At 36.4% G+C, this 24190-nt stretch overlaps 11 protein-coding genes across 11 annotated transcripts; 7 read left to right on the top strand and 4 right to left on the bottom strand.

The window, feature by feature from the left end:
* Positions 1-505: 505 nt before the first annotated feature.
* EV154DRAFT_428460 (uncharacterized protein) lies at positions 506-1430 on the top strand (the record flags this gene model as incomplete). The annotated part of the gene is made up of 4 exons (XM_051596417.1): positions 506-713; positions 823-878; positions 938-1038; positions 1088-1430. The coding sequence occupies 4 exons, from the start codon at positions 506-508 to the stop codon at positions 1428-1430; spliced, it is 708 nt and encodes a 235-aa protein (XP_051453258.1).
* A 439-nt stretch (positions 1431-1869) lies between these two features.
* Positions 1870-2740, top strand: EV154DRAFT_428483 (uncharacterized protein; the record flags this gene model as incomplete). Its single annotated transcript, XM_051596420.1, has 5 exons — positions 1870-1961; positions 2021-2192; positions 2276-2369; positions 2438-2462; positions 2518-2740. The coding sequence occupies 5 exons, from the start codon at positions 1870-1872 to the stop codon at positions 2738-2740; spliced, it is 606 nt and encodes a 201-aa protein (XP_051453257.1).
* Positions 2741-2767: 27 nt separating this feature from the next.
* Positions 2768-4016, bottom strand: EV154DRAFT_428486 (uncharacterized protein; the record flags this gene model as incomplete). The annotated part of the gene is made up of 2 exons (XM_051596421.1): positions 2768-3892; positions 3951-4016. The coding sequence occupies 2 exons, from the start codon at positions 4014-4016 to the stop codon at positions 2768-2770; spliced, it is 1191 nt and encodes a 396-aa protein (XP_051453256.1).
* A 1609-nt stretch (positions 4017-5625) lies between these two features.
* EV154DRAFT_39904 (Snf7-domain-containing protein) lies at positions 5626-6673 on the top strand. Its single transcript, XM_051595245.1, has 3 exons — positions 5626-5670; positions 5740-6270; positions 6336-6673. The coding sequence occupies exons 1-3, from the start codon at positions 5668-5670 to the stop codon at positions 6474-6476; spliced, it is 675 nt and encodes a 224-aa protein (XP_051453255.1). The 5' UTR covers positions 5626-5667; the 3' UTR covers positions 6477-6673.
* On the bottom strand, positions 6487-10450 carry EV154DRAFT_39876 (aminophospholipid-transporting P-type ATPase; the record flags this gene model as incomplete). Its single annotated transcript, XM_051595237.1, has 13 exons — positions 6487-6650; positions 6713-6974; positions 7024-7283; positions 7339-7528; positions 7582-7760; positions 7823-8838; positions 8898-9267; positions 9331-9499; positions 9559-9764; positions 9824-9893; positions 9952-10040; positions 10093-10255; positions 10317-10450. Coding segments are annotated over 13 exons (3242 nt in total), but the record flags the coding sequence as incomplete, so codon positions are not given.
* A 54-nt stretch (positions 10451-10504) lies between these two features.
* Positions 10505-10910, top strand: EV154DRAFT_39869 (uncharacterized protein). The gene has a single exon (XM_051595236.1). The coding sequence runs from the start codon at positions 10543-10545 to the stop codon at positions 10786-10788; it is 246 nt and encodes an 81-aa protein (XP_051453253.1). The 5' UTR covers positions 10505-10542; the 3' UTR covers positions 10789-10910.
* A 718-nt stretch (positions 10911-11628) lies between these two features.
* Positions 11629-14792, top strand: EV154DRAFT_39833 (uncharacterized protein). Its single transcript, XM_051595229.1, has 5 exons — positions 11629-11678; positions 11754-13503; positions 13569-14182; positions 14243-14697; positions 14782-14792. The coding sequence occupies exons 2-4, from the start codon at positions 11933-11935 to the stop codon at positions 14404-14406; spliced, it is 2349 nt and encodes a 782-aa protein (XP_051453252.1). The 5' UTR covers positions 11629-11678; positions 11754-11932; the 3' UTR covers positions 14407-14697; positions 14782-14792.
* A 43-nt stretch (positions 14793-14835) lies between these two features.
* EV154DRAFT_428476 (uncharacterized protein) lies at positions 14836-15612 on the top strand (the record flags this gene model as incomplete). Its single annotated transcript, XM_051596418.1, has 4 exons — positions 14836-14995; positions 15079-15370; positions 15430-15452; positions 15512-15612. 4 exons carry the CDS (start codon positions 14836-14838, stop codon positions 15610-15612), a joined length of 576 nt encoding a protein of 191 aa, XP_051453251.1.
* Positions 15613-19183: 3571 nt separating this feature from the next.
* EV154DRAFT_428453 (uncharacterized protein) lies at positions 19184-20638 on the top strand (the record flags this gene model as incomplete). Its single annotated transcript, XM_051596416.1, has 3 exons — positions 19184-19514; positions 19687-20018; positions 20072-20638. The coding sequence occupies 3 exons, from the start codon at positions 19184-19186 to the stop codon at positions 20636-20638; spliced, it is 1230 nt and encodes a 409-aa protein (XP_051453250.1).
* Positions 20639-20753: 115 nt separating this feature from the next.
* EV154DRAFT_485673 (uncharacterized protein) lies at positions 20754-22031 on the bottom strand (the record flags this gene model as incomplete). Its single annotated transcript, XM_051598773.1, has 2 exons — positions 20754-21224; positions 21279-22031. 2 exons carry the CDS (start codon positions 22029-22031, stop codon positions 20754-20756), a joined length of 1224 nt encoding a protein of 407 aa, XP_051453249.1.
* Positions 22032-23055: 1024 nt separating this feature from the next.
* Positions 23056-23283, bottom strand: EV154DRAFT_428437 (uncharacterized protein; the record flags this gene model as incomplete). The annotated part of the gene is made up of 1 exon (XM_051596414.1): positions 23056-23283. A coding segment is annotated over one exon (228 nt), but the record flags the coding sequence as incomplete, so codon positions are not given.
* Positions 23284-24190: the final 907 nt, after the last annotated feature.

The following is a 24190-nucleotide window of genomic DNA, read 5'->3' as shown; positions in this document are numbered from 1 at the left end:
CTGGCTCACTTAAATACTTGTGCGAGTTGGCTGACCAATGATTTCAATTGATGTCATTAAGATATTGGTTGAGGCTTCTTCGCTCTAGTAATACGACTAAATAAAACCTGTTTTCCCTCAAGTTGTCAAGAATTTGTAGATTTTTAAAATTTGCATTTTTCGCCATATTTAATTAATTGGCTCTTTTTATTTGTCAACCCTATCTCTGCCCCTATCAGTTTTTATTATTATTATCCATCCCAAAGAACAGTGGACGCTTATGCTACTATTGAAAACTATATTAGCAACTTTATTTCTAACAGTTGCTACGCATGCTTACATCACAGACCTGAAGGTAGTTTCATGCGATGCCAACCACGCGTGTGCGAATTACCCAGGTTACCACAAAATCCCAACCGATCTCAATCAAGGCGTGAATGATGCAGCATCGATATTTTTACACGTAAAGCAAGATCCTTCTGATGATCCCATCACCGACCTAACCATCCGTGGGTTTAACGAGACAATGTCTTCAAAATGGACAAGAATAAATGTTGACTTGAACCAATTTGGACAAAGCGACGACGAGAAACCTAGTTCTTTATGGTTGTACTACACTAAAGATAAGTCTGTTTCCAAAAATCCTGTCACTTCCATCATTGTCAAGCAAGGAATTAGTCCTGCAATAGGTGCAGAGTATAAACGCATCCCCGTAGATCTTAATAGAGATGTAGGTGGATTTCATTTGTTTATGTATTATAGTCAATCCGGTTCCAAAGGTGAGGGCAATGGCATTAAAAAAACTAGAAATATTTAATTTTGAAAGCCATCATTTTAAATTAGATCCAATCACCGCAATTACTGCTAAACAATGTTTCACAAGCAATTGCTATATTGATGTGAGTTGCTTTTTTTTCCCTCTGTTATCTTTAGGTGTCATTGACCACATTTTATCTAGGGCTGGGATAGAGTAGAAAAGGATTTGAATAGAGGCATTGTAGTTGGTATGAGTGTGTACATGTTTTATAAAAGAGAACGTAACGAAGATCCTGTGACAGAGTAAGATTACATTAAAGTACCCTATATATCTGTATTCACAGCTGCATAGCGTTGTCGTTATTTTAAACGATCAAACCCCACCTCAAGGATACAACAAAGTTGATGTTAACCTAAATTCTGTACTTCGTGGTGACAACATTTTCCTATGGTATAGAACATCACCCAAAAATCCAGATACACTGAAGGATGGCATTCAAGAACTAGCGATTGAATTTGGAAAACATCCCGTGACACCATATGGATGGAATAAAATCAATGTAGATTTAAATAGTGAAAAAGAAGGAAAAGGAGGATTTGGTGAACCTACCTACTTATTTTTTAAAAAAGGACATAAAGGTAATCAGACTCTACTTAGAAAGTGGGTTATACAAGCAGCGACTTACTTTTTTTAAAAGAATTGCCAACCACTCCACCTTTAGCATTTGATGGATTTGGTAATTTTAAGATATTACAATTGGCTGATTTACATTTTACAAACGAAGAGGGTGCTTGTCGTGATGTCCCTACCGAAGTATGCCATTAAAAAAAAATGAAATTTTATTATCTCACATTTTTTTTTTTAAAAAAAAAACTATTAATTTGAAGACAGAGTGTATAGGTGATGAAACCACCATCAAATATATAGAGAAGTTGCTTGATTTGGAAAAACCCAACCTTGTTGTATTTTCAGGTGATAATATTAATGGGGGTCTCGTCAGTGATGCTAGGGCAGCTACTTTTAAATTTGCAGACCCCGTTATAAAGCGAAATATCCCATGGGCCGCTGTGTTTGGTAACCACGACGACGAGAATGATTTGACAAGAGAGGAACTGATTGAGGTCATGCGTCGCATGCCTTTTTCTTTAACTGAGCGTGGCCCGTTAGATATTCCTGGTATAGGAAACTATATCCTGAAGATCTTTTCAGACGCTTCAACATTAGGGTAATCTAGGATAAGTGTAAAATGGAATTTTCTTTATACTCATAGATGGTGGATGATAGGTCACATGAATTTACCCTGTACTTCTTGGATTCACATGCATATATTGAGAGTGAAGAAGAAGAGTTATACGATTTCATTAAACCAGAGCAATTGGATTGGGTTATCAAATCAGCAAAGTCATTTAAGTCTAAGCCCAATGCTGCTGCGTTTTTCCATATACCTATTTGGTATGTATGAAATTACCAATATAGCACTTTTCTGGGCCCTTATATATCCTTTTTTTTTAAAAAAAAAACAGGGAATACAATGACGAGATAAACGGATTTAATGGAAAACTAGGCGACGCACGAGAAGGCATTTCAAGTCCCAAGAAAAACAAGGTTTCTGCATTGGAAGCATTTAAAATTGGTAATTGTTTATGACAGTAACAAAATACTAACATGTTTGTTTAATCAATCTTTATTTCCTTTATCCAGCTGGCGATATTAAAGTAACATCATGGTAAAAAATAATTTTGTAGTAATTGACGGCCTATTGAACTGACACTTTTTTGTAGCGGACATGACCATGTGAATGACTTTTGCATGGAAAAGGATAATATTCAGCTATGTTACGGTGGTGGTGGTGGTGTTGGTGGTTATGGCGCTGAACACATGGGCTGGCCGAGACGATCTCGTGTGTTTAAAATTAGTGATTTCGGAAGTACAATCACTTCTTGGAAACGTCTCCACAATGATAAATTATCTATGATACACTTCCAAACTCTTTTTTCTGGATAAAAACATTTTTTTTAATCATCTTTATTACTAAAAAAGATGCTTCATTGTATCAATAGCTGATCTGACAGTTGGCAAAAACTGGTCACGATATTTGAATCCGACCGAGGCTACAAGCGAAGCTGTAGCCAATGTGGTAGAAATCATGGCTACATTCAGCCAATGAGACTGACGATGCCAACGTTCAATAGCGCGAGAATAAGGCAATGTCGAAAAACTGACCATAGTGTACAATGGAATAATTAAGCTAGGGAACCAATAATGAATCACGCCCTCCAATTTTTTTCTTGCCAAAAACTTTATAGAAGTCACAGCATGGCTCATCTCGTAATAATTGTAGAGGGCTAAATCACATATAGCATGCGCATCCTTGACACGCGTCTTTGAATAATCATCCAATGCTTCCTTTAATCCTTCGATCTTGTTGCTCTTGGAAACAGGTTTGATATGATGACGGTCCAAAATTTGATGAAGTACCTCTACATCTTGAAATCCACAGTTCATTCCTTGGCCATAAAATGGAACCATGGCGTGGGCTGCATCACCAATAATAAGTGCTTTATCTTCATAATTGTGAGGCGATGCCTTGACTGTTACGAGGGAACCACGAGGATTTGCAAAGAAATCCTTTTTTAAAGATTCTTCTCCAATCAATGGAATAGAGTCTAAAAAGTTCTCGGTGAAGAATTGAATCAGCTGCTCCTCTGTCTTTATATCCTCAAACATTTGGAATGGCATGAAGAGCGTACATGTAAAAGAGTAATCGGGGTTAGGAAGAGCAATCAACATAAAAGTATGTCTTGGCCAAATATGGAGATGATTTGGATCCAATGCGAATGTAGGTTTTCCATCAGGGCCTGTAGCGGGAGGCATAGATAATTCACAATAGCCTGTATCAATATACTCTTGGTTATAATCCATTCTCATACGACGCATCATTTGGGATCGCATCTTGGAGTAAGCACCATCTGCTCCAATAACCAAATCGTGGTGGTAAACTCGTTTTTCTTCATTCGCAACCATAAATTCAAGATTATTATTGTCCATGTCCGCTTGCAAAAGTCTGTGCTCGAAATAGACTGTGACATTTTTCATCTCCTCTGCCGCATCTAATAAAAGTTCATTCAATCTAGCTCTATCTACAGCATTAATATGCTAAAATTGGTTTTAAATATCTTTGTAATAATGCTGTCTCTTTTATTACAGTTTTTACCTTGCCATTAACAGAATATGCTTGAGACATCTGAGTTCCATTAATATGAACCATTCTTGCTTTCATTGGCACAGAGGCTTCCAAAATTGTTTTTTCAAGATCCAACCCAGTTGCTCTTAAAGCACTCAATCCTCTTTCTGACAGTGCAAGATTGATCGATTTACCACGTCTACTCTCTCTATGAACAGGAAGTCTCATATCTTTTATGATCGTGGGAAAAAACACTGTGAGAAAAAAAGGTCATAAAGGACAGATACGTTTTATATATTTACCCGGTCGAAGTTCATAAAGTGCAACTTTCCATCCCCTTTGTGCAAAGTAAATGGCATTTAAGGCGCCAACTAAACCCGCACCCACAATACCAATAACTCCTTGTTCCTCATTTGACATTCTGGTTTATAAATTAAGAAAAATAAAGAAGAAAAAAAAGAAAAGAAGATCAAATGTTAGGGCCGCTCACTCAGTCATAAATTTTAATCAGTAGATGTGATTTGGGCTACACGCACATGTCATGCAGGTCTCGATACTTTTCTGATGTCAACAAAATCCAGCTGTTTCTTCATTAATCCTTCTGCGGCAACCAAAAATAAGATTCGGCCCGTCGATTAAGTACATTTTAAAAATTGCTCATAGCATACCGATTATGCACACTAAAATGTACATTTCCATGTATAGACGGAGCTACCCAAAAGCTCTTTTTTGTTTTGTTGTCCGTGTCTACACATTAATTTTACTTACCAAATATGCACAACAATGCATCCTTTTTTAAAAACTTCCACGGCCTAGTGTACGTCATACCCTAATTTTTTTTTATTTCAGATTTTGCCACTTCTATCTGGCCGCAGCCTTCTCATAGCAAATGTTATCAAACCTCATTGCTAGTAATAATCATGACTTAGTAACCAGAAAAATGCGTACCGAAACATAACTCCTGTTAAGCCATTGGATTCGGTATAAAGGGGGTTTGTGCCTTTGTTCTCGTGTTTATCCCACTTTAACAATTGCAGTTGACACATTAAATACATACAAAGCACGAATAATCGTATATCTCAACGACGCCTTTTTAATCGGTAATGGAATATTGTTATGTTTTATTTGTCAAGTATAGTCCTAACTCTTTTTAAAATTTCGCCTTTCCGGTATTTCATGCTGTTACCGCATATCATTGTTCTTTTATATTTTGCGATGGTGTCACTCGTTGTTGGTTGTACTACATACTCGAAGGCCAACACCGAAAGATTTACATCAAGTAACTTGCTCAGTAATCATATTTAACCTAAATGTGGTAAACTTTTTCAAAAAGAGAAGGAATCACCAGCTCAAAAATGGTCTTTCAGATATACCATTATCGGTTGAAATAATTGTGTGATCTTAAAACCATAAGTTTTGTAGCGTTTCGTGAATGCTGATTAGAAGTTCCAACTTTTATGGTTACTTCTAAAGTCAGCAAGTCAATGAGAATAGTAATATGAAAACAATGTGTGTCATATGCATTCCGACCAGCCTGCGAAATGCTCGGTAATAATACGTATACTTGATGTAGATATCCTTTTCTAAAATAAAAGAAAAATATTGTATTAACTGTTAAGATGGCGATTATAATGCAATAATGATTTTTAGTGCTGAGAGTTACACGGGATTATTCTGGGCGTAAATCATGATTTACCTTTTTGCCCTTTTTTTCTTTTTTTGCGCAAAAGTATAAACAAGACGAAAAATGGTAAAGTTACCCCCACCCCTTAGTGTCTTTGATACCTAATTCACATTTACTAATTCCTTCAATGAACAGGAATTTTTATTTGGAAAAAGAAAAACACCTGCAGAAGTTCTACGTCAACACCAACGAGCCATCACCAAAGCTCAACGAGAATTAGACCGTGAAAGGGAAAAATTGGAACGCCAAGAGAAAAAACTGATTGCAGATATCAAAAAATCCGCTAAAGCAAATCAGATGGGCGCATGTAAAGTCATGGCCAAAGATTTAGTGCGTACAAGACGTAATGTACAAAAGTTTTATCAAATGAAGACTCAGTTACAAGCAGTTGGGTTGCGTATTCAAACTCTTCGATCTAGTCAACAAATGGCTGAGGCTATGAAGGGCGCTACAAAGGCCATGGGCTCTATGAATAAACAAATGAACTTACCCAAGATTCAACAAATTATGATGGAATTCGAAAGAGAAAGTGAAATGATGGATATGAAGGATGAAATGATGGGAGACGCCATTGATGATGCTTTCGAAGAAGATGAAGATGAAGAAGAATCAGACGAGATTGTTAACAAAGTTTTGGACGAAATTGGAATCAGCTTCAACCAAGAGGTAAGCTCTTATTATGGATTTTGATTATCTAGTATTTCGGTCGACTTACCTTTTTTTTCCGGTAGCTCTCTGAAGTTCCAACAGGTATCAGACAAACCGAGGCACCAGCTGCTGCACCTGCTGAAAGAGTTGCACAGGCAGAAGGTGGTTTGTCTGCCGATGATGCTGCTTTACAGGCAAGATTAGACAATTTGAGAAGAGAATAAAAGAGAAATACCCTCATTATATATTTTATTATGTTTACGATTAAGTTAATTTTGTATAGCTCGGTGGTGCAATTCTTCTCCTGATCATCTTAACAATATATAATGGACAGCTACTTACTGCTGTGATAACAGCAACCTTCCATACAAACCTACTTGTTAAAATAAATTGCATATCTATTTTAAAAAGATTTATAAAATTTAGTTTCATTTCATATATTTTCGTAAATCGAACATACCAAAGTAAGTAGGTAATAGCCACATGGATCCGAAATAAATAAGCAGCGTAATAAGTTCAGCTAAAATCATGAATTTATGCCATGTGTTAATCTCCAGCGCCACCATTAATAATTCATTAAAGATTAGTGCCGTAAAAGAGATGGCAACAATGTGAATAAACTCGTCCTCAAAGAGAATGATAGACAAGATCATGATAGCACCACCCTGATACACACTAATCAACAACCAAGTAAAGAAAGTACGGTACGATAATGAACGTCCCTACAAGTAACAGTTAGTTTAAATATTGATACATTGTGTACTCAATTACCTTTGTCAAGTCCTTATATAACTCAGGATACATCATGGCAATCTCCTCGCTCACGTCCTGATCCAATACAAGAGAAAATACTGGCGCATTTGTATACAGCGTGGCGTAACCCACGATCAGCATACCCTGATATAAGGCAATAGGGGCGAAATAAAATAATGCTGAAAATACAGCTTGCATAACCGAGATAATTAAACCACGATGAATAACAAATTGGGAAAGTTTGGCGGATCTTTTGTAACTGTTTCTTCCGTGCCATACTACACAAAGAAATATATAAGAATCTAATGCATAATCCTATCTATGTGCACTTACAAAGCAGCTTGGTTAAGTGACTAAATTGTGTGATGGAAAAATCAGCAGCTAAGGATGCTTGTTTTCCTTCTTTGCCAACGATACCTACACCAACATCAGCAGCTTGGATCATACTTACATCGTTACCTCCATCGCCGATACAAAGCACTCTCTTTTTGGTATATTCTTTGATCAAACGAGTGATATCAGCCTATTAAAGTATACATTAGATGTTATAGACATGTCTATATTTCGTTGTATTACCTTTTGAGTGGGAGAACAACGGCAGCAAACAACCACGGGTAGCATAGTAACCATCTCTATAAATTCATCGATACAATGATCCAAACAGAGTTGTAACGACTCGCCGTCGATGACAAGGCAATTATCAGTTTTTGTACGTAAATTGTCAATTTCGTCAATCGCTTCCATTGCCGTTTTTACTAATTGAATATGAGTACAGATTTTTTTCTTTTTTTTTTTATCACACTTAAAAAATACTTACATTTGGATATGGTATGGATGCCTTGATTACGAGACACCAGTTTAGAAGAAATAGCAATACATGTGGCTGTTTCGATTTTATCACCCGTCAACATCCAAATTTTCAGACCCGCATTTCTCATTTGCTCCAAGGTGTTCTTGACACCTTCTTGCAATTTATCTTCAACACCCGTCAATCCCAATAATTCTAAATTCGACTCCAGCAAAGTTTCTACCACGGATTGTTTCAACATATTTCTATCATGAAGTGCTACTTCAGCATCATGATACCTGGATGTAAATTCCTGGTAGGACTCCTCTGATAAACTTTTTTTAGCAACAACAAGTGTACGAAGACCTTCTCTTGCCATGTTATCACACTCTTCGTTTAGCCAATCATTATATTGTACAATGCGTGCCATCACTGCATCTGCACCCTTTTCAAAAAACACGATTTCTTGAGTTTGTCTGTTACGAACGATAATACCCATACGTTTGGTTTCACTAGTGAATGGAAAGATATTCAAAACATCAAAATAAAGAATTTCGCCTGTTGCATCGACACGTAACTGAATTGAATTAACATCACGGTTCACCAATGTCAAGCCCATATGCTCTGTCCATTTTACAATAGCCACTTCATCGGGACTTGATGCTTGATAAGTGATATCGCCATCAATGCTTACCACGGGTGTAACATTATGACAAAGCGCCAATGCTTGTACGATATCACGTACACGTACAGATATATTTCGACGGCCTTTTGCTGTTAATAAATCCTGGGGTCCAAAAGCAGTTGCTAAATGGGTTTGGATTTCATCCATGGTATCCAAACTATAAGACATTGTACCCATATGCAACTTCTTCAACTCCATGTCATTTTGTGTCAGGGTGCCGGTTTTATCAGTCAATAAGTACTCAACGCGGCCTAATTCTTCCGGTAGAGTACTTGTACGTACAATTGTTCCCATAATCTCTTGGTCGTTTTCGATTTGATGCGCATAAACTGTTTTCCCCATATCCAGATTGACACGTAAACTGGAAAAATGTTAGTCAAATGTGATTAATGTGAACGAGAAAAAATCGCAGGTTTTTACCCAATAGGAATAATCGAAGAAAATAGAATTAAAAATCTAAAGACATAGATATACCAAACACCACGGAAACCATTAAACCCAACCATGATGACAGAAAGTCCCAGAGTCACAATAAATAAAATCTTTGCAAGTTGATTGATTTCCTTATCAATCAAACCAACCTTTGTTTTGGGGTGACTGGTATTCATTACAGCTCGGGTATCTTTACCGGTATAAATCACAAATCCGATGGCTGACCCTGAAGCTAACACGGTGTTTGTCCACATTGTATTCTCTACGCCTAAAGGTTCGATTCGTTCTGCTCCTGTTGTATGATCTACAATTGAAATAGTTCCCACAAAGTTATGAATATCCATATGAGGTGCATCCGCTAAAAAAAAAAAAACTAATCAGAGCCAGAAAAAGGTGAATATTCCAAGCATTTGTGTGTTACCATAGACATGTCCCTTCACATCCAACAAATCACCGTCCGAATGTAATTTTTGCAAATGAGGAATTGCTAAACGCAACTTCCAATCCGTCTCACCATCCAATTGATCTGTTCTAATAAAACTTGCGCCACTTTCCTCTGTCGTTCTTAACAAGATCATATCAGCGGGAATCTATTTTATTTTCCTTAATCAGTCACTGAATTATCTCTTATTCCACGTGTGTAACGTACTCTTTGATCCTTCATGATGTGAATCAAATCACCCACTCTAATTTTAGAACTTGGAATATTTTGATTTCCAGAGGATGTAAGTCGACGGTAAAGCTGTGAGTTGGCTTCCTTATCACGTTTGTAACGTTGATAATCGTCTAATGCTTCTTTGCTGATTGTGATTAATAAAACGAAACATAATGGTCCAAAGTAGGTAAGGATATATCCTACAAACCCATTAAGCGTTGTTAGAAAATAAATCACTTGGCATTTTTATATCCTTTACCGATCTTTAAGGCCGGTACAAACTGGGATAAAGCAACAAGTAAGAAGTACATGTTGAAAAATATGGCAAACTGGGATAACGAAATTGAGTTAGACAAGGAGGTTTTAACGCAGACGTAATTAGCTTACTTGTTCGAATAGCACAATAGGAATAAAGGTGATAATGTTGTATTTTTGATTAATAATGACGTTGGCTGCATACTTTTTCTTTTCCTTGTCTAATTAAGAACATTGTTAACTATAGATTATCGAGCATGTTTCTCTTTTTACCGTCTGCTTGGAGTGAAATCGTTCTAGGTTGGGATATTTTCTTTTTACTAAACCGTGAAAAGAATCCTGACTGCTGCTGTTTCTTTTTCTTGTCAACCTTTGTAGTTCGTCCGTTTAAAGGTGCACTAGAAGAAGGTGATGAAGGTGAATCAATAAGATTTAGCTATGAGACCGAAAAAAAAAACGTTAATTTATCTCTCTTGAAACATGTGCTTATTACGTACAGCAGCCTCCTCATCTAACAATGGATCTTCATCACTATGTATTGAGTCTGAAGTCCTATGTTTTCTAGCATCGGAACGGTTAGAGAAAGGCATCAATTTGCGTAAAGCAATAGGCCGTGAGTCTCTCAACATGGTTTCGAATAAAACTAAAAAAAGAAAAACTGCAGAAATATACTTTTTGCCATGAAATTACTTTAAATTCAGACCAAAAGTTTAAACTGGTTTTATGGCATTTATCCCAATCAATCATAAAGTGTCAAATCCAGTTGTTACAACATTCGGTGATAGTTTGCAAGCTGTTATGACCACGAACTCCCCATCGAGGCTACTTGCTATGAAATTTTATGGTGCTAATGGTGTTGAATTCGGTGATTTGGCCAAGCAAAAGATCGAATCTTATACCTTTCAAGGATTCTCTTTATTTCCTATTTGTATAGCCAAGAACATAATGATAATGAGCTTAGATGGATAAGAGGAGGGATGTTTGGACGAGAATGTCATTAGGAAATAGTACGTTTTATATAGCCAGCGGACAGCTCACCTATTTCACAACACCTTATACCAAAGGAACTAAAGATGTTTCTTGTTTATACTAGCACGTTTTTGATGAAGTAAATCTTCGGTACAAGAAAGAGTAAAGGCCTTTTGTACGCTATGTGACTTACAAAATGCTGCAGTGAATATCTTGAGAGATTCCCATTTTTTTGGCGGAGGACATGGATGTTCCGAATTGATAAACACGTTTGTATAGTATCCTGTTAAGTTGCTTAACAAATTGTGGATTGGATGTTAGTCGAGGGTGAGCTCGCCAAAGACCCTTATCTATTGAAAAGACAGAATTGTTATCATTAATGAGAGGAAGAAATCAAAGTTGAATTTTTAGCAAAAGATATTCAGACCATTGTGGTTGGACATAAGTGATGGTATAATCATCGTAATGAACTGAAGAAGCAAGATCATTAAATTCAAAAACGCAGTCTATACATGACTGTAAAACACCGCGATAAATTGTAACAGAAGCTGATTGATCAGGGGGAGTGATTTTATCAGTAAACGAAGAATTAATATAATGAAGCCAAATGGATGGTGCTCGACAGATTCGAGGAGAAAATTGCCCTGAACATGAGTAATTAAATCACCAGCCAAAATAGTACGTGAAGGACAAGCAGAATGTGTAATATCAACAAGAAAAAGATATGTTTCAGTACGGGAGGCTGGGAAGTAGACACATGTGGCAGCCACCGAATCAAAAGCATTTGAAGTATGAGAATGGTAGTAATGCGTATAATTAATAACAATGAGAAACTTTCAGTCGGTACGCAAAAAGAATGATCTCTATTCTGAATTTAAAGTGTGAAAACTGTAATGTGTCGCACTTTTATACAGATATAAACACATCTTTCTCTATAAAAGTTAATCGTTAATTCTTCATGCAAGGCTAGTTGTTTGTTTTCTTTTTATTTAGAGCCAAGAAAAAGTCAAGACCAAAAAAACATACACTGCTCTTGCTAACATTCATCAAACATCAGCATATCCACAATGGGTGATAGTAACCTGGGTTTAAAACTTTAATTTATGGCTACCATGACCAGGTTTTCCCAGTCCTTTCTTTCTTCATGTTCACATCCACCGATTCCTCCAAAAAGAAATTTCTTGAAACCACAAGGCTCGAACGAGAAAAGCGGGAAAAGGATCGAGTGGAAAAGTTAGAGTTAGAGAAAAAGAATGCAGCTGCACAAGTAATTCAGCAATGGTGGAAAAGAAGAGACAGAGTTAAACAAGCCAAAATAGAATCTTGGGCTTGGTGGGATGTCCATTGTAAAACAGAATTAGATATTATAGACTTTTTACAACTTGTTGGACTCTACTGTTTTTTAACCCGCCACACACAACCTGACAAAACTCGCCTAAAATGTCTTGTGAAATACTTCACGAACAACAAATTCGGCAAGACAAAAATACCTTTTTATACGTTACTGATCGATATGAGATACATGAGTCGGGCGCGGATTTACTTAGAACAGGTCATTATGCAATGTATTCAGACATGCACCTGCTCCAATGATACGACCATGTTTGGACCTGAATTGACCTTTCTGCTCCAATACCTCAACCCAAAAACATACCAAACAAAGCATATATACGACCCTTATCATGTCATTGATATACCGGATAAGATCCTATCCAGTACTGCTCAAACCGTTTTAAAAAATACCCTCTGTCAGTTTAACTTGCGTGATGCATTGACCCTTTGTGTACAGCAAATTATCAAATTAGAAGACAGATCATTTAAACTATCTCCGCAGGACATAGCCCGTGTCAAGGCAATGAAGTTATGGTTAACTACCATAACTAGGTTAACTCTTTACCCAATTGAACATGCTGGTTTGTCTTGTGATGCATTAGATATGGCAACCGCTTCTAGATTTCTTTGGACCAATACCATGGCGGTACCTAATATCACTGCATTAATCAATGACGCGATGGCTGATAGGCTTCGTCAATGGGCGCTGAATGCTATCGTTCTCTTTCTTCAACAATCAGATTCCGTAACACAAGAGTTGAGCGGGAATGGGTTCTTATTTCTGCTGGCTAATGTGATTGAACTTTGGAACAATAGTAAAAATACATTGAGGGCTGAGCAAGAAATGCAACTGGTAGAATTAACGACCTCCCTACTAAATTATATCGAACCGTACTTCTCGGATAGACAGACGCCCTCATATCCATACTACCATCCAATTTTTAAATGGTCTAAAGCAGTTTGGGGGAATACGTTGCCTTCGCTTGTTTTTGACAAAGTGATGAAACAGATGGAGTATATTTGGTCAAGAGCTTTTATGGATCAAGTCTTTGCGGACATTATCCTGTTCGAACAACAACGAGTAAAAAAGAATTTATTCAAAAGAGGAGGGAATGATCTTGCCTTGTTTTCCATTGAAGTCGAATCGATTTTCTCCATGTATATTCAATTAACAAGAATATTTAAAGCACACAGAAAAGTCATATTTTACCGTATTGCCTTCACTACGCAATTGATGCCTCAACTTTGGAAACTCATGAATCAGTTTGGCCCTAAAGGAAGTATGGTCATCTATCTAGATGCTGCCAAACGGAAAGATATAGATAAGGAACCTCTCGTACAAATCCTAAAAGTTTTTTGTGAAGCATGCTCAATTGTGTTTTTGTAGGTAACCATAGATACAGATTAAAACGAGTGCTAACATTTTCTGTTTTTCTTTTGCTAATTAGAACACTAGATGATGTAGATATTTTTACTCGTCAAAAGCCTTTCTCTCCCAATGACTTGATACAAATCAGCTCATTTCTTAATACATTCTACTTTTCGTTGATCCAGCAGCAGACAGACATACCAACTGAACTTCCACCTTCCGCTGACTCTTTTAAATCCGCTAGACGTTTGCTGCTACAAATTTATGATTTAGACTTACACCATCCATTCTGCCCACCAAACCATTGGTTGCTAATATCCATGTCCAAAGGTATGAAATCCTTCTTTTCTTCCATATTTAGCGAAGCGAGCAATGGTTCAGCATCATTGTTCTTATCCAATCTGAAACAAGGTGATCCAGTGCCACTTCGTATCCTGCAATTAATGCCTCATACTGTATCATTTGACATGCGGCTCAAGATCTTTCGTGATTGGGTAGCGTTGGATAGATCCACCATCATTAACAAGAACAATGGAAAGGTGGTCACGGTCAGAAGAGGTCAGGTGTTGGAAGATGGGTTTCATGGATTATCGGGTTTGGCCCCTTCAGCATGGAAAGGAAATATTCGTGTCGCATTTGTAAATGAATTGGGTGTAGGAGAAGCTGGTATTGATCAAGGTGGCCCATTTAAAGGTAAAACAATTATTACGAAATTGTACTTTTGTCATATTGAACACACTTTTTGAACTATAGATTTCCTTACAATGATGATATCAGAGGCTTTTGAACCCAATTATGGATTGTTTACATCCACCAAATTAAATAGTTTCTATCCAAGTGCAACATCAAGTGTTCATGGTCGTAACCATATCCAATTATTTGAATTTATTGGAAAGGTAAGAAATCAAGTAAGGTGAGGCGTGATCATTCTGGTCTGAATTGACGACATGAAACGTGCTTCTTTCTTGTAGGCCATTGGAAAAGCATTATATGAAGGAATTTTGTTGGATGTCAAGTTTGCAGGATTTTTGTTAGCCAGATTATTAGGGCGTAATGTATTTTTGGAAGAGCTCAAAGAATTGGATGAAGAAGTTTGGAGAAATTTGACATTTATCAAGCACTATGAAGGAGATGTAGAGGAGCTTGGGTTATCATTCGAAGCGGATGAGAATATTTTTGGAAAAATTGAGTCTCACGAGCTGAAATATGTAAGATGAAATCATAGCAATCCCAAAAAGGCCTAGTATTAATTTTTTTGTTTTCTTTTTTTTGTTTTGTTTTTGTTGCTTTAGAGAGGGAAACATACGTCGGTCACTAACAATAATAAGGTGGAGTACGTATATTTGATGGCAGATTATAAATTAAATCAACGTGCAAAAGAACAAACCAAAGCATTTATCAATGGTTTTCGAACAGTAATCTCGGAAGGTTGGATTAAATTATTTTCTCCTCCTGAATTACAACGAGTATTATCGGGTGAAGATACGGATTTCGGTATATTCCTTTGTGTTAATTACCACGCTAACGAAAAAGTGTGCTCATTTTTTTTTTTTTTTTTTTTTTTTTTTTTTTTTTTTTGTATACTTTAGATATCTCTGATTTACGCAGGCACACAGAATATCAGGATGGGTATTTTGACCTTCACCCAGTGATCAGGCTCTTGTGGCAAATTATTGCTGAATTCTCCTCCAACGAGAAACGATCTTTTTTAAAATTTGCTACGGGTTGCCCCAAGCCCCCATTGGGTGGATTCGAGTATCTTCAACCACCATTTACAGTCAGGATGGTATCAACAGACGCAGCTGAAAGCGCTAAATTGGTGAAATCTTTTTTTAAATTGAACACAAATCGATCTGGCCGACTTCCTTCAAGCTCAACATGGTAAGGGAATAAACAAAGATAACACAATAGCAAATATCTAAAAGCCGTTTCTTTCGTAGCTTCAACCTTTTAAAATTGCCAGGTAACTTATATCCGTGAAATTAAGGTTAATTATCATTTAACTTTTTAAAATGCATCTAGCCTATACCAAGAAATCTCTTTTAAAAGAAAAGCTGTTATACGGTAAAGATACAAAAATGCATGGATACTTAGAATGTCATGTGCTAATTGTATCCTTTTAGCAATTAATTCCAACACTGGATTCGAGTTGAGTTAGTTTTTTATTTCCATTAAAAGACATTTGTAACTTATCGGTTCTGTACAACACAAAGACCTTTGTTACGTGACTTTTATTATATTTGATTAGCTTCGTTTTTAGCAGGGCGATATGAAAGCAGCCCACAATTTTATTTTCATGCTGCAACGCGTATACGAGGGGGAAAAAAAGAATATTTATATTTTTATTGAATAGTAATGCAATAGGGAGTAATTAAAAAAAGAAAAGGAAGTGAGATAACGACAAATAGAACGAAAAAAAAATAGTAAAAGAGCGCGGGGTTAAAAGTCTTTTTGATATGAAGCAATAACTTGTTCTTTGAACATCGAATCTTCATTAAGGCTATTACTACCAGGACTATTTCTAGAATGCAGCAACTGTGAAATAAAGTACTTTAATAGATCAGGACTTTGTAAAGGTTCTTGATGTGTTTGACTAAAATCAGTGACATTAATTCTTTCATCAATTTCCTCTTGAGAGAAATATTCAGTAGGTTGTTCCATTTTTTATAAATTAGTTGAAGTAAAAAAAAAAAAAGAAACCGAGACCTAAAAATTGTCGGTTTTTATACCTCCTCAATTATGTAATTGACCGTGACAAGCTAAAACTGAACCATCAGGGCCCACAGAAAATTAATTCCCTAATAATATTTTCAGTTTTCTGATTGGTTGATTTTTCAGGAATCATTGTATGGGGTGATGGGCACAATGACAGTGTCATGTTTAGACCAATGATAAATGACATGTGTGCGACTTGTATGACACCAATACAGCTCATAAACAAAACATGAATCGTGCATTATCTACTCCCAAGCACTCCGACCTCATTTATTTATGATGTTAGATTTTTCTTGTTGTTCAACAAACCCCCCACCCAAAGAAACTAAAGTATCAATCCGGTTTAGGCTTCTTTTAAATGGCGCAATCTTGAAAAGGCTAGCAGCGTCACGGTTTCTGTCAGCTTGAAAGTTCTTGCCTGAACAATCAGGATATGGATGTCACGATTTGTGATCAGTGTATCTTAAATTTGAAAGCGTAGTCATTTAAATCATTTTTTTAAGATTATAATACAGCTTGGTTAGCATTAATCTTTGGGCCAAAGCTAACCCATTTCTACAAGCTCTCTAAGCTTTCCAAAAAAAATACTACATTGCTAGTTTATGTAAGACTTTAATCTTGAAGTAGCCATTTTCAAAATGATAAACGGCAATTCACATACGATACTTGTGAGATTTATAAAATAGCCTCCTGCTCGTGCGAGATTTATGCAAATCGGTGCAAGTTTGAATTAGGATAAATAAAGTAGGAGCCCGATCAGTGTAATAAATGTTGGGAAGAATTATAATAAGAAATTGTATAGTCATGATTATTCCAATAAAGATTTAAAACTATCAAAATTGCCAAACCTATTCCATACCTTAAGAAAATAGCAATTCATTCAGAATTATGCCTCTCAAAGTGCGCTTGGAAGTAAATGCAACTAGACGAATTTTTTTAGTGAGATAAATTGCTGCTAAACAATGTTGAAGTCGCTACTTGTGGACTTCAATTAATAACCTGATGAAAATAAAGTGCTCAGCTAATATAAGTATCTACCAGGTACTATCTACGCCTCGCAAACGGTGCCGTACGTAATTTTAACACAATAGTTTTTTTTATTAAAGTATTGCTAATAACTACCTACAAACATCATGTAATAATTTTTATACATTTTGTATATCACTATATTATTTATTGGTAAATAAAATTAATATGAAGATAATTATATCTTACATTTTATAATCATGACTATGTCTGGCTAAGTTACTTGCACGGATAGCAAAGCGAATTTTGCAGAGTTGTCGTGTTACACGAGAGCATAACCTGGTTTTTTTTTTTTTTTTTCTTGATTAGTAATTGTGAAGAAGAAGAGATGTAGTGTGTTCAAATTAAGTCCTGAGCATGGTTAAAAAATAAAATTAAAACATTTCTATTAGTCAAAACTTGAGGTCGAAAGTGTAGATAGAAACATCCACTACCAAAAAGTACTTGTTAACCATTGACATTATTATATAAAAGCTCAATTACGGAATGATTTTTTTTGTGCACAAATCGGCTTACTGTTTGTTGGTTTGTGGATTTAATATTTTGTATATTTAAACGACAAGCTTTTCTAGAAAAATAATAAAAACTAGAATGCTCAAAGCTAATAAGGTAAGTTGGTGCTCCTGTGATTTTATTTAATTGTGGTAACACAATTCTAATTGGTCACTATCGCCTAGTACAAATATTGTGTTATATAATGTGGAAAGGATGTGCACTGTACAATTTCATTTATTCAATTTTCAAACGTGTATAGTGAGCCAAAATCCATGTGAAATGTGAAGGATTGTAAATACTCATCGCAGGAATTGACTGGATTTAAAACATAACTTACCACTTTGTAATCAAAAGTCAGCGTCGGATTACTTATGGCTATTGCCTGTATGCATGATAAAATTTTGGATCATTTGATCTTTTAATTTTAGTTTTTTAAGAGTGGTGAAGTTCTTCTTCACGGTTTTCAGGTATATTCTGCACACATATTTATAAGAGACTTCCTCTTTAACATGGCTACAATATCTTGCTCGTAGTTCCTAAGATTTGAGCCAATAAACTTTTAGCCTTAACTTCCAAATTAGCTTAAGAACATATGTAAAGCTCACATTACCACTTGTAAAATTATGATGGATGTTGGAAAACCAAAATAAGAAAATTATTTTACTCTGGAAATATCAGCCCTTAATCCACAACAACTTTCAGCAGCCGACAATTACTTTTTTTTTTTTTTTTTTGCTGACAAAAGCCCAGAAACCTGAGCAAAAAAAGAAGGGTCTGTGTATCCCGACGCAAAAAAAATTAAAGGGTACAGATACAAAGTGACACATAACTGGTACTAGGTTTTTTTTTTTTTTTTTTTGAGGATGATGACGGTGATATAATGAAGTTTGATTTTCAACCGATGAACGGATAAGGAAAGATACGCAAGTGAAGAAAGATCCATACATGCTGGAATAAAAAAAGATCAGATAACGTCAACAAATGGGATAAGAGAAGACACACACGATTTGTTATTCCCAAGACGGGTTCCTGTGAACTTTAATCGTTAGTCACATTTACCGTCAGTTTAACTTTTACCCTAGTAGCTTTTGATATTATAAATTAACTATTCATAGGATGAAACTATCAGGAAACCCCCAATAACATTTCTTATTTTTATGATACGGTTGGAAACACGAGAATGAAAGGTAAAGCATGTTTCATTTAAACTGACTAAAAAAGTTTCCCGTCATCCTACCCCTTTTGGACCCTTGAACAAATGATTTTTGATTGGGGTTAAATTTAAAAAGGGTGTATTACATAATCTAGCGTACCAATTGGACCCTTGGACGGACAATGAAACATTATTTTATTAAGTAAGCCCGGTATGATATGATTATAAAAAGAACTCACACCCGTTTTTTTTTTTTTTCCTTTCTTCCCTTTTCATATACATAAAAAAAAACTTTTTTCATAAATATGCCTGCTTTAGAAATTACCGAATCCGATAAAATCTACAAGATTGTTAACGCAAGGCTTTTACTTGAACATAAGATTGTAGAGAATTCATACTTGTGGTTTCAAAATGGAAAAATCATCCACCCTCAAAACCTGTTCTTTTCTGCTCGTCGTGATGCTGATGAGATCATTGACGCAAAGGGTCTTTTGGTCGTACCAGGTTTTATTGATACCCAGATTAATGGCTCTTATGGTATTGATTTCGCTGATCATGAAGAACCTGTCGACGTCTTGAAAAAAAATATTGATAAGGTTGCTAAGGGTCTTTTACAATACGGTTGTACCGCTTTTTGTCCTACCATCGTCAGTTCGGCACCTGAAGTTTATGAAAAGGTAAAACGCTAAAAAAATATTACTTTCCCCACACAAAAATATGTCTCGTACTAAAGAAAAAAAAATTCATGATGCCTTTCCCCCCCCCCAGGTACTTCCCTTATTAAATCATCGAAAGGGTACTGCTACAGGTGGCGCAGAGATTTTGGGTGCACATCTTGAAGGACCTTTTATTTCCGTTTTAAAGAAGGGAGCTCATAAACAATCTGTCTTTAAGGACGCAAAGAATGGTATCAAGGATTTTGACGACGTATATGGATCTGAGCTTTTAAAGGGTAGTCAGGCTGTAAGTATCATCACTATGGCTCCTGAGATTGATGGTGTTTGTGACGCTATTCCTGACCTTGTTGCACGTGGTATTACTGTTTCAATGGGTCACTCTGCTTGTCGTATTGCTGAAGCTGAAGAGGCTGTAACCAAAGGCTCTACTAGCATCACCCATCTATTTAACGCTATGCAAGCAGTAAGTTACAATATATACAACGAAGATTTAGTGGCTGACATAATTTTTCTTAGTTCCATCATCGTGATCCTGGATTGATTGGTGTTCTCGGTGCTGCTGATTTACCTATCCCTAAAAATGGAGCATCCCATCCTGAGGCTTCCAACACATCCCCTGACCGTCAAAAACCCGATCCTCGTCCTTTCTATGGCCTTATTTGTGATGGTGTTCATGTCCATCCCAACTCTATTCGTATTGCGTATTATTCTCATCCCACTGGAGCTATTTTAGTCACGGATACTTTATCTGCTGCAGGCCTTCCCAGCGGCATTTATCAACTCGGAGGTAGTGAAGTAGAGGTTGTTGAGGATGGTGCTGCTTATATCAAGGGTAGTACTACATTAGCTGGTAGTACCATCACCATCGACCAATGTATCCGTAACTTCCAAAAATTCACAAACTGTCCTTTGGTAGAAGCTATTGAAGCAGCCACCCTTCACCCTGCACGTTTATTAGGTATCGATAAGAAGAAGGGTACTTTAAACGTCGGTGGTGATGCAGATCTCGTATTTTTGGATGACTCTACAGGAGAGATCGTTGTCAAGCGTGTCTTTGTTGCTGGCGAGGAAGTCAAGCGTTAAACCCCCCAAGAAAAAATAGCTTCCTTTTTTTCCCTCACTCTTTATTCACCACATCATTTATATATACATGTAATACAACCATTCCAATTTTTTTCTCTTTACACATACTACTGTCTTAAAATGTATACATATCCTTCTTCTCCTTTTCGCGTCTGACATGACCATCAAGTTCATCCATTAATTTCTTTAAGTCTTGTAATTTGCTGGTAGCATTTTTTAATTTCGTTCCAAATTGATCTTTCATCGGAGATTGTTTATTCCGACGATAGGCTTCTGTCGCATCAATGTATTCCTTCTCTGCCTTATCCAGTCTAGATTGAAGTTCTGCTTTGGTCTGATTTGTTTGCCTTCTAGTGGCTGTATTTTTTGGTACAGATGGTCCGGTTTCTTTTGTGTCTAATAGCGTATTCACCATGGCAAACATATCTGTATTGTCTTGGACCGTCTTTTTTTTATCGGTGGGCTTTTTCTTCTTATTGGGGCTTTTCTTCCTGCGACCCAGACCGTCTCTTTGCCACTGCTTTGAATATGGCCTTGTATCAATCGGATCAACACGTCCCTCTCCTTGTTTCCCTAATCCCTTTCCCTAATGATACATAATCAGATGATTTGCTCTAATCTTCTACCCGTTTATAATTACTTCAACATAACCCATTTTTTTCATCATTTTAGCGGCAAATCCAGTAGTATAAGGTAGCCAATCTCCCCACTTTTTATCAGTTACTACCGTAGTGACTTCATCCACAGATTCCACATCGGACTCGCTCCATTCCTCATCCTCGTCTTCACTCTCGTCATGATCATCTAAGCTTTTAAACGCCATAATGTGCTCCATATCCACATTCACAATATCTCTCTTTCTGCTCCCCTTCAATCGAACTCGCCATTTGGGACCATGCAATTGATCAATAATATTTCCTAACTTCCATACATCCTCACTTTCTTTCTTACACCAAACCTTCTTCCCGTATTGTAAATCATCCATTTTGGTGTCTGTTTCCAGAGCTTCAAAAGGCAAAATACGGTCGGTTGGTACAACAAGGCCATGCGAATAAGCGCAGCTAGTACATTGCTTTTCATTACGAAAGTAATGGGAACACGGTACAGTATCATTGGTAACGGGTGTAAGTATGACAACGTTTGCTTGATCTGCAGAGGGATAGTCGAGGATAATGGCGGGTAATAGGACGAGTTGGTAATTCTGAAAGCTAGACACAATGGCACATTTCGTGCCAATGGAGTTGTCTTCTGTTGGCTCTGATTCTTGAACGGCAACCGCTTGTTGGTATTGTTGAATTAACGCTTGTAGCTCAGGGCTGAGATCGTCCTGTTCCAATAAACAAGCTATTTCCTCCTCTGTTATTAATGGTATTTCGTGTTCGTCGAAACTCATAAGGAAGAAGAAAAGAAAAGAGCGGGGATCTTATTTTGAAGAAGCGAAATGCTCTTATAAATCATGCATGGCCCACAGTGTTTGATCTACTCGAACAAAAAAAAACCTAACTTGTATAATTTCAAACAGAGTACTTTGTGCATCCAAGTACAGTGTACACTATTGTAATTTGGGCGAGCTCGATCCCAATTAGGCTTACAACAATAATACAAGCGAGCTTCAGAAAAACTAGACATGTAATTTTCCCACTAATTTCGATCTTTGTTTAGAACACTGACTCCTGAGCAATATTTTATACTACAGCTTATGATCTGAATTAAATGTTGGCTACAAAACCTATATGTTGCTTCTTTGTTTTAACTCGTATTCACGGTTCCACTGCTGCTGTAGGTCCACACTATTGAAAGACATTTTAATATTAATGTTCCGGATGTTCCAAACTCTGTAAAGTCAATACGTGCACATTTACAAGCTGCCCATTCCTAGTGAAGTATAAGTTTGAATCAGTAGATATAAAGCCTCAAAACGGCAAGTAAATAAAAAAAATTGAAATCGTATAGTGGATGTTCATAATCATTGTTGTTATTTTTTTCACTATTGACCATTAGTCGAACTTTGGATTTTTTTTTTTTTTGCTTTGTGCGTTGAAATCTAAGAAATGCAACAAAAGGCGAAAAGCTAATCATAAATGGTATCTGCACGGATAGACTTTGTTAGCTCTAATATGGATATAGCCTTGCTAAGTTATTACAAGCAACCCGCTCATCTTTTCTTGCGGTATTTCTTTGCATGCAAAGGATAAATGATTATAAGCGATGCATGATATTCCGACTTTCGAAGGATAATGGGTCCGCTGGCGAGAATTTATTGTCTGGAAGTTCTTGTACTGATGACCCAAGGAACGGAGAGAAAACCTACCGTCTACCGAGCTCAAGAACCACTTGTTGCAAGTACTTAACATAACCGAATCTGTAGGTTAATTTAAAGAAGACTTTTCCGAATTGTCATTTTTGATCAAATTGTTTCAAGAAACGCGAATCTGTTTCCTCTGATTGAATTGTGTTTTTCTTCTGATAAAAGCTCCGGTCTTTTCTTGGTGTTCAATCTTTGATAGGTCGGCACAATCATCTATCTGGCAGTTGTTGTGAATAAAGCAGGGAAAACTTGTCATGAAAAACCAATAATTTTTTAATATAACAACTACTGATTCGACAAGCTTAGGTCCGCACTTATTAACAATCCTTGAGGCTTTTGTTTTGTCTAATTCATTAATAAATCGTCGCTGAAATCGTTTTTCTAGACGCGATATCCTTTGGAGTTAAAAAAACGGTCGATGAAAGAAGCAATCATTTGACTGAGGTTATCCATAACTATGGCTTATTTGTTTTCATGTTCAGCTTGATTTGCAATTGCTTCCGGATTGAATTTTTTTTTTTACTGATCTCAAGAACGATGTTATTCATATCATCCTCTTCCACTATGCACTTGAAATTGCGTTCAAATATTTCAGGTACAATTAGTGTTCAGAATGAGGATCGAAATTCTAGAACGAGTTACGATCGTGCCTTAGTCAAAGCTCACCCGAATGCCTTTTATTTAAGATTGAACTCACCCGAGTTTTTGTAAGCTCGCGTCGGTTGCAAAAACAAAAGCTTGAAGTCGTTCGAGTTTACGGCATACAAACTGCACGCCTAAAAGTGCTGTCTTTTTTTTTTAAAAAAATTTGTTTCTTATAAAAACAACATTCGTTATTAACTAACCTTTACATATTATTTATTACTTGTCTTCGAAAAGATGGTGTTGTGCATGAATATATATATATATTATAGTGCAAAGAAAAAGTTAAGAAAGAAAGAAAAAAAAAGAAAAAGTGTGTGTGAACAGGTTTTATTTGTAGACTGTTAAACAAGATCTTGTTTAAATGTCAGGATGATCTCATTTTTGCTTATTTAATCAATCATATGTTTGAGCTTTTACTTGTAAATAGAAATATCTATAAATACTCCCAAGCAATTCGGAACTTGTCAATTGTCTGTCAGCGTATCAGTAATAGCATGTGCCAATAGCGAAGCATGATATGGGATGTCAGTGGACGTGAACCCTTTTTTAGACTTACGTATAAATGTAATTTAAAAAAGACGTAGGTGCAGACAATATGC

Source organism: Mucor mucedo (genome assembly GCF_025094135.1).
Source record: "Mucor mucedo strain NRRL 3635 chromosome Unknown EV154scaffold_120, whole genome shotgun sequence".
Lineage (NCBI taxonomy): Eukaryota > Fungi > Mucoromycota > Mucoromycetes > Mucorales > Mucoraceae > Mucor > Mucor mucedo.
This window is presented reverse-complemented; position numbering and strand designations above follow the sequence as displayed.